This window comes from Lonchura striata, chromosome 1 (assembly GCF_050655825.1).
Source record: "Lonchura striata isolate lonStrDom1 chromosome 1, ASM5065582v1, whole genome shotgun sequence".
Lineage (NCBI taxonomy): Eukaryota > Metazoa > Chordata > Aves > Passeriformes > Estrildidae > Lonchura > Lonchura striata.
Window position 1 is genome coordinate 32,791,033 of NC_140703.1, and position 14,671 is coordinate 32,805,703.

General features: G+C 51.7%; 2 protein-coding genes across 4 annotated transcripts; both read right to left on the reverse strand.

Annotated features, from left to right (window-relative positions):
• Nucleotides 1–175: 175 nt before the first annotated feature.
• LOC144248880 (C-type lectin domain family 4 member D-like) lies at nucleotides 176–5,016 on the reverse strand. 2 transcript variants are annotated; one of them, XM_085573747.1, is made up of 6 exons: nucleotides 4,844–5,016; nucleotides 3,845–3,934; nucleotides 2,387–2,479; nucleotides 1,884–2,035; nucleotides 1,536–1,657; nucleotides 176–804 (listed from the first exon to the last, which is right to left on the reverse strand). In XM_085573747.1, exons 1-6 carry the CDS (start codon nucleotides 4,878–4,880, stop codon nucleotides 657–659), a joined length of 642 nt encoding a protein of 213 aa, XP_085429873.1. In that variant the 5' UTR covers nucleotides 4,881–5,016; the 3' UTR covers nucleotides 176–656. The 2 variants fall into 2 exon arrangements, with proteins under 2 accessions (XP_085429873.1, XP_085429879.1); XM_085573753.1 differs by having other exon boundaries at nucleotides 177–804; nucleotides 3,845–3,931.
• Nucleotides 5,017–6,052: 1,036 nt separating this feature from the next.
• On the reverse strand, nucleotides 6,053–14,504 carry LOC146768635 (C-type lectin domain family 6 member A-like). 2 transcript variants are annotated; one of them, XM_085573801.1, is made up of 6 exons: nucleotides 13,646–14,504; nucleotides 12,647–12,736; nucleotides 11,208–11,300; nucleotides 10,705–10,856; nucleotides 10,357–10,478; nucleotides 6,053–9,643 (listed from the first exon to the last, which is right to left on the reverse strand). In XM_085573801.1, the coding sequence occupies exons 1-6, from the start codon at nucleotides 13,680–13,682 to the stop codon at nucleotides 9,496–9,498; spliced, it is 642 nt and encodes a 213-aa protein (XP_085429927.1). In that variant the 5' UTR covers nucleotides 13,683–14,504; the 3' UTR covers nucleotides 6,053–9,495. The 2 variants fall into 2 exon arrangements, with proteins under 2 accessions (XP_085429927.1, XP_085429929.1); XM_085573803.1 differs by having other exon boundaries at nucleotides 6,056–9,643; nucleotides 12,647–12,733; nucleotides 13,646–14,496.
• Between the last annotated feature and the right edge of the window lie 167 nt (nucleotides 14,505–14,671).

The window sequence follows — 14,671 nt, forward strand, 5'->3', positions numbered from 1 at the left end:
TTCAAGGCGTGGCAGGATGGGGATAGGAGCAACCTGGTCTAGCAGAAGGTGTCCCTGCCCTTGACCTAGGGGGCTTGAAACTAGACTACCCTTTAAAGTTCCTTCTAACCCAAATTATTCCATGATTTGAATATTATACTCCCACATCTTAGAGATTAAAAAGGGAAGAGAGATATGCACACAGAACACAAGAACTTTTTTCATTGCTGTGATATTGTATTTTCTCCTGTCTAACATTTCAGAAGTTGTTCAGCAAAACCAGAACAGCTAGAGGACATTTTGCGTGTGAATCAACAAAAAGCAAACAGCTCTGCTCAAGGAGGCAAAGGACATTGAAACTCTGAATATCTGACTTCCACTCCTGTGTCTTCCTCCTGGAGAAGTCCATCTCTTTTCTGCCACAGGCTCCTGGAGCCACTCAGAGAGAAGAAGACACAAGAACACAGGACCTGCTTCAAAGAGCCTGAGCCTCCCTGTGTTCCCTGAGCCACCACGTGCACTGGGGATGCTGGACAAAGCTCATTGCACTTCCACACACATGGTCCCACTCCACACAGTGAAGATGTGTCAGAGCTCCCAACTGATCCCAGCACAGCCAGCGTTGTTCCCAGCTCCCTGCTCAGCTCCCAGCTTTACTCAGGACAGGGATATTTCCATCACACAATTACTGCTGCAGCTTCACAAATTCGATAATAGATCATATCTGGATTGACATTATTCCAGTTATTCAGATTTCCTTCAGGCACATGTATAACTGTGCAGTTCTCATCAAGGTTATCACTTGGTTCGTCATCTCGCCAGAACCTGGGACAGAGACAGGCTTGTTACTCCCCAGTGTCCACTGTAAAGCACTGCTGGAAAAGGCCACAGTGGGATGCAAGACTTGAAGGCAAGAGACAGAAATTCCCAGTGCTGATTCATGGATAGAAGCAGTGCTCTCCCTCCCACTCCACATCCCACTGGCACCAGTGACATATGGAAACCTGCCTCCTTCCTACAGCCTTCCAGCACAACAGGGCCCTGCTCCATCCTGCTGGGGGGAGCTGATCACCACCACTCACCCCATGCACCTCACTCCCAGCAGAGGCCAGGGTGGGCCTCCAGGGCAAATGTAATCTCCAGAAGAAGGCACAGCAAGGACAGCCTTGGTGCTCTCTCCCTGTGGCCCATCTCGTTCTATTCATTTCAGCACAGGCCATTTTGTGCATTTAAGTGCTGTGCAGGCCAGGCAAGGCCTGTCAACTATTAAGGGTTCTTGCTGGTGGCAAGATGCAGCCTTTTTCTGTGCTTACAGCAATGGTTTCTAGGTCACAGGTAGTTAATTCATAATCAATATCCAGCAGGAATGGGGCCATGGGAACCTGGGCCATAGGAACCTGGTGTCTTGCAAATTTTTCTCCTGCTGCATCTTCAATCTCCGACAAGGCAGTGGGGTCACAACACCCTCCCATGCACCAGCTGAACCTCTCACATCTCTCCTACTTTCTTTCCCTACCAGGAGTCACACCAAACACTCTTCATCCAGAGATACTCACGTTGGTGTCCCATTGTATGGAGTCTTGTCCACCCATTGCCACTGGCCCACCTTGTCCTTTAACAGACCAATGTAGATATTATGTCTTTTCATGGGTGGAGATTTCTGCGTGGAGAGGAATTCCTGGCAATCAGAGAGAGAGTGCAGTGCCCATGAGGGGCAGGACTGAGCACAGAGTGTCATCAGGAGTCCCCGTGGGCTGGGGCAGGTGGCAGATGGGGCTGGTGCTGCAGAGGTGCAGACAGGACCTTCCCCCTCCCCTGCAGGACACGGAGGGCTCTGAGTCCCCTCCAGAGCCCAGCACTGTGTCTCTGCCTGCTGGGACCCTCTCTCAGCCCTGTGCACTTACCTGCTCTGCCTTGCTGGTGATCACCACCAGCTGGGAGCCCATCCCAGTGCAGTTCTGTGCACTCTCAGCACAATTCATCCTATCAAGGGACAGGAAATAGCAGCTTCTTTGAAACCTTCTCCAGCCCTTTGGGCAGCATGTCCAGCCTCGCTCTGTGCAGGGAGAATCAGAGAGATGAAGGCTACTAACAAGTTATGATGATTGCCGAGATCCAGGTTTTGCAGGGACAGTGCTCATGTCCTCCTCACTGACCTCTCCTGACAGTGCTTCATAGTTTCCTGACAGTTCCTGATAGTGCTTGAAAACACAGGGATAGTTCAGACATGTCTTCCCATTGCTTTGGGGTATGACCAGAGAGCTCTGTGTTCCCAAAGCTGTGGAAATCCTTGTCAGGGGATCTCAGGTCTCCCCAAAGTTCTCTTGGGGATGTGGTTGGACTTGCCCTGCTACAGCCTCCTTGAGGCCCTTAGCCCCAGGGAAGAGGGGACACTGTGAGTACTGACCTGTGCCTTGTGGCACCGCTGAGTCGCACTCCCACTTTGAGAACTGCTGCTGCAGGGCTGAGGGCTGGTCACTGCTGTGGCTGAAGGGAAACACTGCAAAGGGAGAGGAAAGGCAGCAGCATTACCCCTTCCTCCCAGCTCCTCACCCGGCATCTCTGGCCCCTTGACTCTCCTTCCACCATTTCCCCAGCAGGCATTGTCCCAGCTGTCAGCTCTCCTGGCCCGCACCAGTGGCACAGCTGCCTTCCCAGCCAGAAAGGGACCATCTTCCAAGTCAGTCAGCACAGGGACCCCTGGAAGCACATCCCACTGGGGACATGCCACACACATGGCAGGAGTGATCCCTCCCAGGCACAGCTACTCTGCCATGCACATACCCACAGCCCAGCTGCCAGCCTGCAATGCAGCCTCTCATTGTCACACTTTGTGCCTTCCTCAGCTACACATCAACAGGCCTTTGGAGGAGTCAGCAACACCCTGTTCCATCAGCAACACCCAGTCCAGGTGAAGGGAATCACTCTCAGCTGGAGCTGCTGAAACCAGGGTGCAGCATAAACCCCTGGGACTTCCTAGCTCCAGTTGGTGGGGAATAATGCACTCTTGGTGACAGGCCACAGCCACAATCCCAAGGAATTACTGGTAACTCCAACACACTGGAGAATGTGTTAGGAGCTTCTATGGGCATGCTTAGCAATACAGATGCCTGGATCCTGATTCTTAACAATCCAGATTCATCAATCATTTAATTTAGAACTATTTTTACATATGAGCAGAACAATCCTAGTGGCTCCAGTGCCTGATTAGTGAATTGCTGTAATGGAAGAAGGCTCAGAGGAGATGGGCAAGGGCAATGCCTGTCTGACCACCCACATTGCCAATAAACGTGTCCTTATCCCTACCTAAAGATAAAGGCTGCAAAGAGAGAAGATTTTTACTTTGATTGAGCTGAGGGATTTGCCCTGCTCTGGAGCTGTTCATCTCTCTAGGGATCAAAAAGGGTCAGTGTCTTCCTCTGATAGCCGTGAAACCTCTGTTGGCTGAGAGACACTGCTACTGCCTTAGCCTTCCTGGGGAAGCAGGGTAGGAAATCATGGGCTCACAGTCCTCTGGAAACACTTCCACCAGAGAAGAGCTGTCCAAGCTCTCAGCTCATGCAGACTGAGAGAGACCTAGAGCAAACTGCTCTGACAGCCTTGCTGCCTGCACAGGCAGTTCCTTACACAGCCAAATCTCTTGGATACGAGACCTGCCTTATGTCCAGAGATTCAAATGGTGGATGAAAAGCTACAGATATGTTCTCACAAAGGTTGAGGCTGCATGAGAAGGGATCTCTGACCTGTGTTTTGGTGAAGCCCATTTGCCTGCTGGCAGAGGAACTAGGATATGGGTTTTCCACCTGACCAATGGCATCCACCTGAGCCATTCATCCCAAAGGAATTAAGACACCCAGGAACTCACCAAGGCAGATGGTCACAAGGGCAGCTTTGATTGGAAGGACAAAAATAAGGAAGACCCAGATGTTCAGCCAGGGGCAGCTTCTCTCTTCTGCTGGGGATGAAAAATACAAAGCAGGAGTGAGAATGCCCCAGCCCAGAGTTAGAAGCAGGATAACGCCGGGGGCTCTGTTCCCCAACAACCTCCTGCCAGGGACTGGGGAGCCCCACAGGTGCTGGAAGCAGGTCCTGCAGCCTGACCCTAGCAGTGGCTCAGACTCACAGAGTACAGAAGCACAGGGGCAGCCCTGAGGCTGCTTTTTGATTTCCCTGTTTATCACAAGACCTGCCTGTATTCTGCCCAAACCTCACACCCCCTTTGTCCTGCCAGACCTCCTTTCTCCTCAACACATCTTCCTTCTTGCCTTCCATTACCCTGTCTGTCACTGAACGCTCTTTCTGGATCTCCCTCCTCTTCCTCTCTCTTCAGAGCTTCTTTCTCTCACTACCTGGATTTTGCCTCTGTACCGTGAGCCCCTTTCTGCAGTGGCACAGTGCCCCAAAGGAGTGAGTGCCCAGCTCAGGGTGTGCACAGCCAGACACACAGAGGGATTGTCTGCACATGGGGAAGAGGCACTTGGGAGCTCCAGGGAGAGCCCTGGCCGGTTTTCCTTGGAGACACCAGGGGTGGGAGCAGGGACTTGTGCTCAGCAGGATGCAGAGAGCTTTAGCAGGGCAATTACAGAAGGACAGCACCCTTCAGCCCCATTGTTTACACACACACCACTGAAGGGAATACCAGGGCACGCTCTGCCTGGACTTCCATTTCCTCTGGCTCTAGAAAAAAGTCATTCTGCCAGCCTGGGCACTGCCCAACTTCCCTCAGCTGTTTGCTCTTGTCCTAAGCCCCATCCCCTGGTAGGAGATCCAGCCACCACCCCATGCCCAGGATCCATCCCAGCCCCGTCTTGACCCACTATTCTTTTGACAGGAAGAGAGAAAAGAAGGAAAGTTTTGGGGTTACCTGCACTTCCAGGACTGATTCTCCCTTGGCTGTTCATTATCTCTACAAGAGGATCACCCTTCTCTAAGGGTCTTTGTTACCAGTGTGGCCACAAACAGCCTTCCTCCTGCACAGGGCACCTCCCACACTGGTGTACCCCACAACACATGGAAATTGGGGAATTTTCATCATTTCCCTGCCAGGACATTTCACAAGATGTTCATTGCAACACAGAAAGTCACCAAGGCAAAGGAAAAGAAATGAAGAGGAGCATCTCTGCAGCTCACACAGTCTCCCTTTGCACAGTCTCATGCAGTTTCGCAGGACACCTTTCTGGTGCTGCTCTCTCCTGCTGAGGGTCCATGTGTGTGGAAATACATGCACAGGCAGGTATATTTGGCATTTGCTAGCAAAGGGCTAAACCCACTGAGTACAGCCTGCAAATTCCCATTTGGGAGCCAAAAATGAGAGGAAAGCAGATCTGTGACTGAGCCTGTTGAGTGCCCATGTGCATCCTGAGCCCAGAGTTCCTGATCACAACAGAGAATTTGCCAACACTGTTTTGATCTAATGGTGTTTTGATATAATTCCATTAGAAGGGAGGCTGTGGCTTTGAGCAAAGGGGCTCAATATGACCTGGCATTGTGGGGCAGAAGGATTGCTAGGCAGTGCCAGAGTCCATGCACATGACAGGTCATGAAGTCTCCCTTGGTTGTGACTCCAAAATCTGCAGGACATATGTGGAATTGACTGAGATGTTCCACCAGCTGTTTCCTCCATGTGGAGAGGAATGCATGGGTGCAGAGACACAGGAATAGGAGAGCTCATAGCAACAGCTCAGGCATTTCAGCTGAAGCTTCACAAGATCAGTGCACAGAGCTGCTTACAAGAGAGGACAAGCCTGAGCTCTCTGTAGAAGACATTCTCTGATTCTCTTATTTTGTGCACAACAGGCTGCAGGCAGGGTCAGAACCTACATTTGTAAATCTCTTTATGTAGCTAATGTTCACAAGCTCTCACCCCACAAGGAACCACATTAACAAGACTTGTGTGACCTCCAGTCTCCCAGCAGCCCCCCAGGAAGTGCAGCTGCAAGAACACATCCCCTTTGTGGAATCAGGGGTTCCCCTGGTCCCGCACACTTCCTGCTGGAGATGTAGGGTACATGAGTATCCACAGCTCTTCCAGCAGCCTCTGAAGCACAGGTGAAAGCACAGGCTCACCTTGTCACCCTGCAGAACTGTGGGTCTGTGCCTGCTGCACCGACTGGGGTCACCCACGGCACTCGGCTGCCAGGGAGCTTCTTACAGACAGAGGTGGCCAAGTTGCAGAACAGCCTGGGCTCAGTGGCCCACTTCCTTCCCACTTCCCTCTCCTCTCCCTCTTAACTCCTCTTGCTTCATCTAAAATTTGTTTTCAGGCTGTTTCTTCTCTGCCTCAGGGACCTTTCCCTAATGCCCTGGTTACTGTTAAGCTGGTGGTCATGGTCTTTTTTCACAGCAGTGGTTTGAGGCAAATGCCCCCTCAAATAGTGGCAGCTATTGAATTCACACAGCTGTTGGCATGCACACTCCTCTTTTTATCACTTGCTGCTGCCCAGGCCATCTGAGCAACATGAGGTGGGATGGGTAAGGCTAGAGAGGGTTCCAAGTACAAAGACCAGCAAAGCATGCTCTTGTTCAGAAATGGACTTGGTGGAGGACATTCTCTCTTTCTCAGTGGCTGATGACAGTTTCTCCATCAACCTGAACGCCCTGAGCAGTCCTGCTATCCAGTTTTCTGGAATTCCAAATGATTTGAAGGGAAAGACTTATCTGCAACACTGACATAAGGGCAAGTAGCCTGCAAGGAAACACTAACAAAGCAAAAGGCAGAAAGCACAGCACAAGTGCTAGCAGCAGGGTCAACACAGGAAGAGAGAATTAATCCCAGAGAAAATTGCTGCCACTGTGTGTGGTTGTTTTGCCCTCTCACAGCCTGAAACCAGCCCCAGAGCCCCGAGCCCCAGCAGTGTGTGAGGGCAGCTCACAGAGGCAGCTGTCAGGCTCTGTGGCTTGTGCTGCAGTTTCTGAGCTTTGTTTGCAGCAGTAAAGTACAAAAAATCCAGGAGGACACTGTAGGTTCCCTTTCATGGAGCTTTCTCAGACAAGTTATGGAGGAACCAAGGATGAGATACGTTCTGCTGGATCTCACTCTCACCAGAGGCAGAATTATTGGGCATGTAGAGCCTGAGGTCCACTTTATGTGCAGAGACTCAGACATGCTGTGATCCAGGATGTTATCAATCCTTGAATGATGAGCTCCAGGACCTGGGGTCTCAGGGCTCAGAGGGACATGGAGACAGACTCTTGCAGATCCTGATTCATCCCAAACTCCCAGGATGACTCAGCCTTGTTCTCCTCCTGCCCTGTTCCCATGGGCATCAGTCCACGATGAATGCAATCCTGCCTTCTTCCTACAGCCAAGGAGAGGGGACTGTGTCCAGACCCAGCAGGGGCTGCTGCTCAGTGCAGGCTGACCCCAGGAGTGGACACCCAGCAGAGGAAGCTGCTGGTCAGCTCTGGCCTTCAGGGACTGTGCACCTTCAGCTGGCTGCTCCCCAGCAGGCCTGACCCTGCTGTGCTGGGCTGGCTCTTGTGTGGAGGAGGCAAGAGAGGAAATGTGCTCCCTGTCCTGCTTGTGTGCCAGGAGTTATGGCAGAGGGGAGGCCTAAAGGGGATCCTGCATGGCAAAGCCAGAAATGTCAAAGAGCCTGGATAAGGAGTTCCCCTCGGGGCAGACCCAAGCCCAGCACCCCAGGCTGGTGTTGGGAGAAGCTGTGCACTGCAGGGTGTGGTTTCTAGGTGTGTGGATGGACAGGCCCTCACTTGCAGGGCCACACTGTACAGGGGAAAAAGACATTTTCTCTGCCAGCAGGATTTCATCCTGCTGCAGCCAGGAAGGGCAACAGGAACAGGCAGCTCTTTGAGCTGGGATCAGTGCTTACTGTCTGTGCTGATTTGTGTGGTGTTTTACATATATACATCCTCTTTCTTCCATATGTAGGAAGGAAGATATGTAGGACCTACTGTGTCTACATGCTGTGTGTCACTGCTGCCTTGAGCTGTGCATGTGGGCCTGCAGCCACCTGCAGCACCTGCACTGCTGTTCATACAAGTGCTCCCACTGGATTAGGAAGCCAAATCTCCTGGGCACCTCTTCTCCAGAATGAATCCCCCTCTCTCTCTGGGACACAGAGAGAGGATTCACTTCCATAGGTAGGACAGAGGTGTACAGACAGGAGCAGTACACACAATTGCATTCCCTGTGGGGAGCTGGCACTGTTCAGTCAGGGTGGCTCAGGCACTTGGTGTTTCCTGAGGAAAGAGAAAAGAGGACAGAGGAGGCAGGAAGTGGGAGGAGATGGAGCAAAGGAAGATCCATGGTGACCAATGGTCTACAGCAGGACATGAAGACAATTCAATAGGCAGTGATGTTCTGGATGGGATGCCATTCACAGCAGGAACTCTGTCTCTTCAGCCTCCTCTGCAGCGTGATCTGGCCTGGGCAGGCATGCCATTCCAGGCACCACTGAGGATTTGGCTTTCCAGGACTGCTGCTGCCCCAGGTGAGCCTGGAATCAGCTCATAGTCAGGAAGAGATCTTTTTCCTCCAGGTGGATCTGAAGGCCCAGTGTGGATTATATCTCCCATGGCAGCAAGTCCAAAGGGAGGACCACAAAGATGAAGGCAATGAGGATAGAGACAGAGGGCTGGAGCACAAGCAAAGAGAACTGGGATTGTTCTCCATGGGAAAGAGGAGATCCCATGTTGGTCTTATGGCAGCCTTTCAGGAATAGTCCAAGAAGGCTGGAGAGGGACTTTTAACAAGGGCATTTAGTGAACAGGCAAAGGGGAATGGCTTTAAACTGAAAGAGGGCAGGTTTAGAGTAGGTATTAGTAATAAATTATTTTCTGTAAGGATTGTGAGGCACCAGCACACGTTGCCCAGAGAAGCTGTGCATAGCCTATCCCTGGAAGTGTTCAAGGCCAGGAAGCATGGGGTTTTGAGCAGACTGGTCTAGTGGAAGGGGTCCCTGCTCAAGACCTAGATGGTGGAAAACTTGATCCTTAAAGGTTCTGTACAACCCAAACCATTCCACGATTCTAGGACATTACTTCAGCATCTTAGATATGGGGAAAAAAGACATAGGGATTCAGGGTACAGAGAATTTCTTCATTCCTGTGATATTGTATTTTCTAAGTTTTCTAAGTTTTGAGAATTTGTTCAGCAAAACCAGTACAGCTAGAGGACATTTTGTGTATGACTCAACAAAAAGCAAACAGCTCTGCTCAAGGAGGCAAAGGACATTGAAACTCAGAATATCTGACTTCCACTCCTGTGCCTTCCTCCTGGAGAAGTCCATCTCTTTTCTGCCACAGGCTCCTGGAGCTACTCAGAGGGAAGAAGACACAAGCACACAGGACCTGCTTCAAAGAGCCTGAGCCTCCCTGTGTTCCCTGAGCCACCACGTGCACTGGGGATGCTGGACAAAGCTCATTGCACTTCCACACACATGGTCCCACCCCACACAGTGAAGATGTGTCAGAGCTCCCCACTGATCCCAGCACAGCCATCGCTGTTCCCCGCTCCCTGCTCAGCTCCCAGCTTTACTCAGGACAGGGATATTTCCATCACACAATTACTGCTGCAGCTTCACAAATTCGATGATGCATCGTATCTGGATGGATGTTATTCCAGTTATTCAGATTTCCTTCAGGCACATGCATTACTGTGCAGTTCTCACCACGGCCTGGACTTGGTTCTCCTTGTCGCCAGAACCTGGGACAGAGACAGGCTTGTTACTCCCCAGTGTCCACTGTAAAGCACTGCTGGAAAAGGCCACAGTGGGATGCAAGACTTGAAGGCAAGAAACAGAAATTCCCAGTGCTGATTCATGGATAGAAGCAGTGCTCTCCCTCCCGCTCCACATCCCACTGGCACCAGTGACACATGGAAACCTGCCTCCTTCCTACAGCCTTCCAGCACAACAGGGCCCTGCTCCATCCTGCTGGGGGGAGCTGATCACCACCACTCACCCCATGCACCTCACTCCCAGCAGAGGCCAGGGTGGGCCTCCAGGGCAAATGTGTTCTCCAGAAGAAGGCACAAGGACAGCCTTGGTGCTCTCTCCCTGTGGCCCATCTCGTTCCATTCATTTCAGCACAGGCCATTTTGTGCATTTAAGTGCTGTGCAGGCCAGGCAAGGCCTGTCAACTATTAAGGTCTCTTGCTGATGGCAAGATGCAGCCTTTTTCTGTGCTTACAGCAATGGTTTCTAGGTCACAGGTAGTTAATTCATAATCAATATCCAGCAGGAATGGGGCCATGGGAACCTGGTGTCCTACAAAGTTCTCTCCTGCTGCATCTTCAATCTCCGACAAGGCAGTGGGGTCACAACACCCTCTCATGCACCAGCTGAACCTCTCACATCTCTCCTGCTTTCTTTCCCTACCAGGAGTCACACCAAACACTCTTCATCCAGAGATACTCACGTTGGTGTCCCATTGTATGGAGTCTTGTCCACCCATTGCCACAGGCCCTCCTTCACCTCAAACAGACCAATGTAGCTATTATCTCTTTTCATGGATGGAGTTTTCTGCTTGGAGAGGAATTCCTGGCAATCAGAGAGAGAGTGCAGTGCCCATGAGGGGCAGGACTGAGCACAGAGTGTCATCAGGAGTCCCCGTGGGCTGGGGCAGGTGGCAGAGGGGGCTGGTGCTGCAGAGGTGCAGACAGGATCTTCCCCCTCTCCTGCAGGACACGGAGGGCTCTGAGTCCCCTCCAGGGCCCAGCACTGTGTCTCTGCCTGCTTGGTCCCTCTCTCTGCCCTGTGCACTTACCTGTTCTGCCTTGCTGGTGATCACCACCAGCTGGGAGCCCATCCCAGTGCAGTTCTGTGCACTCTCAGCACAATTCATCCTATCAAGGGACAGGAAATAGCAGCTTCTTTGAAACCTTCTCCAGCCCTTTGGGCAGCATGTCCAGCCTCGATCTGTGCAGGGAGAATCAGAGAGAGGAAGGCTACTAACAAGTTATGATGATTGCAGAGATCCAGGTTTTGCAGGGAGAGTGCTCATGTCCTCCTCACTGACCTCTCCTGACAGTGCTTCATAGTTTCCTGACAGTTCCTGATAGTGCTTGAAAACACAGGGATAGTTCAGACATGTCTTCCCATTGCTTTGGGGTATGACCAGTGAGCTCTGTGTACCCAAAGCTGTGGAAATCCTTGTCAGGGGATCTCAGGTCTCCCCAAAGTTCTCTTGGGGATGTGGTTGGACTTGCCCTGCTACAGCCTCCTTGAGGCCCTTATCCCCAGGGAAGAGGGGACACTGTGAGTACTGACCTGTGCCTTGTGGCACCGCTGAGTCGCACTCCCACTTTGAGAACTGCTGCTGCAGGGCTGAGGGCTGGTCACTGCTGTGGCTGAAGGGAAACACTGCAAAGGGAGAGGAAAGGCAGCAGCATTACCCCTTCCTCCCAGCTCCTCACCCGGCATCTCTGGCCCCTTGACTCTCCTTCCACCATTTCCCCAGCAGGCATTGTCCCAGCTGTCAGCTCTCCTGGCCCGCACCAGTGGCACAGCTTCCTTCCCAGCCAGAAAGGGACCGTCTTCCAAGTCAGTCAGCACAGGGACCCCTGGAAGCACATCCCACTGGGGACATGCCACACACATGGCAGGAGTGATCCCTCCCAGGCACAGCTACTCTGCCATGCACACACCCACAGCCCAGCTGCCAGCCTGCAATGCAGCCTCTCATTGTCACACTTTGTGCCTTCCTCAGCTACACATCAACAGGCCTTTGGAGGAGTCAGCAACACCCAGTCCAGGTGAAGGGAATCACTCACAGCTGGAGCTGCTGAAACCAGGGTGCAGCATAAACCCCTGGGACTTCCTAGCTCCAGTTGGTGGGGAATAATGCATTCTTGGTGACAGGCCACAGCCACAATCCCAAGGAATTACTGGTAACTCCAACACACAGGAGGATGGATTAGGAGCTTCTATGGGCATGCTTAGCAATCCAGATGCCTGGATCCTGATTCTTTACAATCCAGATTTATCAATCATTTAATTTAGAACTATTTTTACATATGAGCAGACCAATCCTAGTGGCTCCAGTGCCTGATTAGTGAATTGCTGTAATGGAAGAAAGCTCAGAGGAGATGGGCAAGGGCAATGCCTGTCTGACCACCCACATTGCCAATAAACGTGTCCTTATCCATACCCAAAGATAAAGGCTGCAAAGAGAGAAGATTTTTACTTTAATTCAGCTGAGGGATTTGCCCTGCTCTGGAGCTGTTCATCTCTCTAGGGATCAAAAAGGGTCAGTGTCTTCCTCTGATAGCCGTGAAACCTCTCTTGGCTGAGAGACACTGCTACTGCCTTAGCCTTCCTGGGGAAGCAGGGTAGGAAATCATGGGCTCACAGTCCTCTGGAAACACTTCCACCAGAGAAGAGCTGTCCAAGCTCTCAGCTCATGCAGACTGAGAGAGACCTAGAGCAAACTGCTCTGACAGCCTTGCTGCCTGCACAGGCAGTTCCTTACACAGCCAAATCTCTTGGATACGAGACCTGCCTTATGTCCAGAGATTCAAATGGTGGATGAAAAGCTACAGATATGTTCTCACAAAGGTTGAGGCTGCATGAGAAGGGATCTCTGACTTGTGTTTTGGTGAAGCCCATTTGCCTGCTGGCAGAGGAACTAGGATATTGGTTTTCCACCTGACCAAGGGCAGCCACCTGAGCCATTCATCCCAAAGGAATTAAGACACCCAGGAACTCACCAAGGCAGATGGTCACAAGGGCAGCTTTGATTGGAAGGACAAAAATAAGGAAGACCCAGATGTTCAGCCAGGGGCAGCTTCTCTCTTCTGCTGGCGATGAAAAACACAAAGCAAGAGTGAGAATGCCCCAGCCCAGAGTTAGAAGCAGGATAACGCCGGGGGCTCTGTTCCCCAACAACCTCCTGCCAGGGACTGGGGAGCCCCACAGGTGCTGGAAGCAGGTCCTGCAGCCTGACCCTAGCAGTGGCTCAGACTCACAGAGTACAGAAGCACAGGGGCAGCCCTGAGGCAGCTTTTTGATTTCCCTGTTTATCACAAGACCTGCCTGTATTGTGTCCAAACCTCACTCCCCCTTTGTCCTGCCAGACCTCCTTTCTCCTCAACACATCTTCCTTCTTGCCTTCCATTACCCTGTCTGTCACTGAACGCTCTTTCTGGATCTCCTTCCTCTTCCTCTCTCTTCAGAGCTTCTTTCTCTCACTACCTGGATTTTGCCTCTGTACCGTGAGCCCCTTTCTGCAGTGGCACAGTGCCCCAAAGGAGTGAGTGCCCAGCTCAGGGTGTGCACAGCCAGACACACAGAGGGATTGTCTGCACATGGGGAAGAGGCACTTGGGAGCTCCAGGGAGAGCCCTGGCTGGTTTTCCTTGGAGACACCAGAGGTGGGAGCAGGGACTTGTGCTCAGCAGGATGCAGAGAGCTTTAGCAGGGCAATCACAGAAGGACAGCACCCTTCAGCCCCATTGTTTACAGACACACCACTGAAGGGAATACCAGGGCACTCTCTGCCTGGACTTCCATTTCCTCTGGCTCTAGAAAAAAGTCATTCTGCCAGCCTGGGCATTGCCCAACTTCCCTCAGCTGTTTGCTCTTGTCCTAAGCCCCATCCCCTGGTAGGAGATCCAGCCACCACCCCATGCCCAGGATCCATCCCAGCCCCGTCTTGACCCACTATTCTTTTGACAGGAAGAGAGAAAAGAAGGAAAGTTTTGGGGTTACCTGCACTTCCAGGACTGATTCTCCCTTGGCTATTCATTATCTCTACCAGAGGATCACCCTTCTCCAAGGATCCCTGTTACCAGTGTGGCCACCAACAGCCTTCCTCCTGCACAGGGCACCTCCCACACTGGTGAGGGGCCTTCACAGGCTCTAATCTGATGTGCTGAAAAAGCCATATCCTGGGTGTACCCTACAGCACAAGGGGATTGAGGAACTTCCATCATTACCCTGCCCAGACACTTCACGCCATAGTCACTGCAACACAGAAAGTCACCAAGGCAAAGGAAAAAAAATGAAGAGGAGCATCTCTGCAGCTCACACAGTCTCAGGTAGTTTCTCACGTCATACATGGCCTTCCCTCTCTGGTGCTGCTCTCCCCTGCTGAGGGTCCATGTGTGTGGGAATACATGCACAGGCAGGTATATTTGGCATTTGCTAGCAAAGGGCTAAACCCACTGAGCACAGCCTGCAAATTCCCATTTGGGGGCCAAAACTGAGAGGAAAGCAGATCTGTGACTGAGCCTGTTGTGTCCCCATGTGCATCCTGAGCCCAGAGTTCCTGAGCACAAGAGAGAACTTGCCAACACTGTTTTGAACTAATTCTGCTGGAAGAAAAAATGGAGCTTTGGGCAGAGGAGTTCAGTGGGACTGGAGAACAGAAAGGATCACTGGATGGTGCTGCAGTCCCTTTGTATGACAGATCAATAATTTTGCTTCGGTTATGACTACAAAAGCTGCAAGCATACATGGTGTTCCTTGCAGTTCTCAAGGAGACCTGGATTCAAGTCCAGCAGCTTCAGACTCCTAAGGATGTCCCTAAGGAGGAAGGATTTTTCCTGGATCCCAATGTCCTCTGAATGGACTGAAATGGCAACTCAGCCTCTGCTCTTGTTCCATCAGCTGGTTCCTCCCTGTGGAGAGGAATGCATGGGTGCAGAGACACAGGAATAGGAGAGCTCATAGCAACAGCTCAGGCATTTCACTGAAGCTTCACAAGATCAGTGCACAGAGTTGCTTACAAGTGAG

Bases quoted from the DNA above. Each gene is read 5' to 3' on its own strand.
- LOC144248880 (XM_085573747.1), bottom strand. From the start codon at position 4,880: ATGAACAGCCAAGGGAGAATCAGTCCTGGAAGTGCAG. The intron at 1,658-1,883 runs GTAAGTGCACAG...TCTGATTGCCAG, and splicing joins TCACCAGCAAGGCAGAGCAG to GAATTCCTCTCCACGCAGAA. The intron at 805-1,535 runs GTGAGTATCTCT...TCTCTGTCCCAG, and splicing joins CCATACAATGGGACACCAAC to GTTCTGGCGAGATGACGAAC.
- LOC146768635 (XM_085573801.1), bottom strand. From the start codon at position 13,682: ATGAATAGCCAAGGGAGAATCAGTCCTGGAAGTGCAG. The intron at 10,857-11,207 runs GTCAGTACTCAC...CTCCCTGCACAG, and splicing joins AGCGGTGCCACAAGGCACAG to ATCGAGGCTGGACATGCTGC. The intron at 9,644-10,356 runs GTGAGTATCTCT...TCTCTGTCCCAG, and splicing joins CCATACAATGGGACACCAAC to GTTCTGGCGACAAGGAGAAC.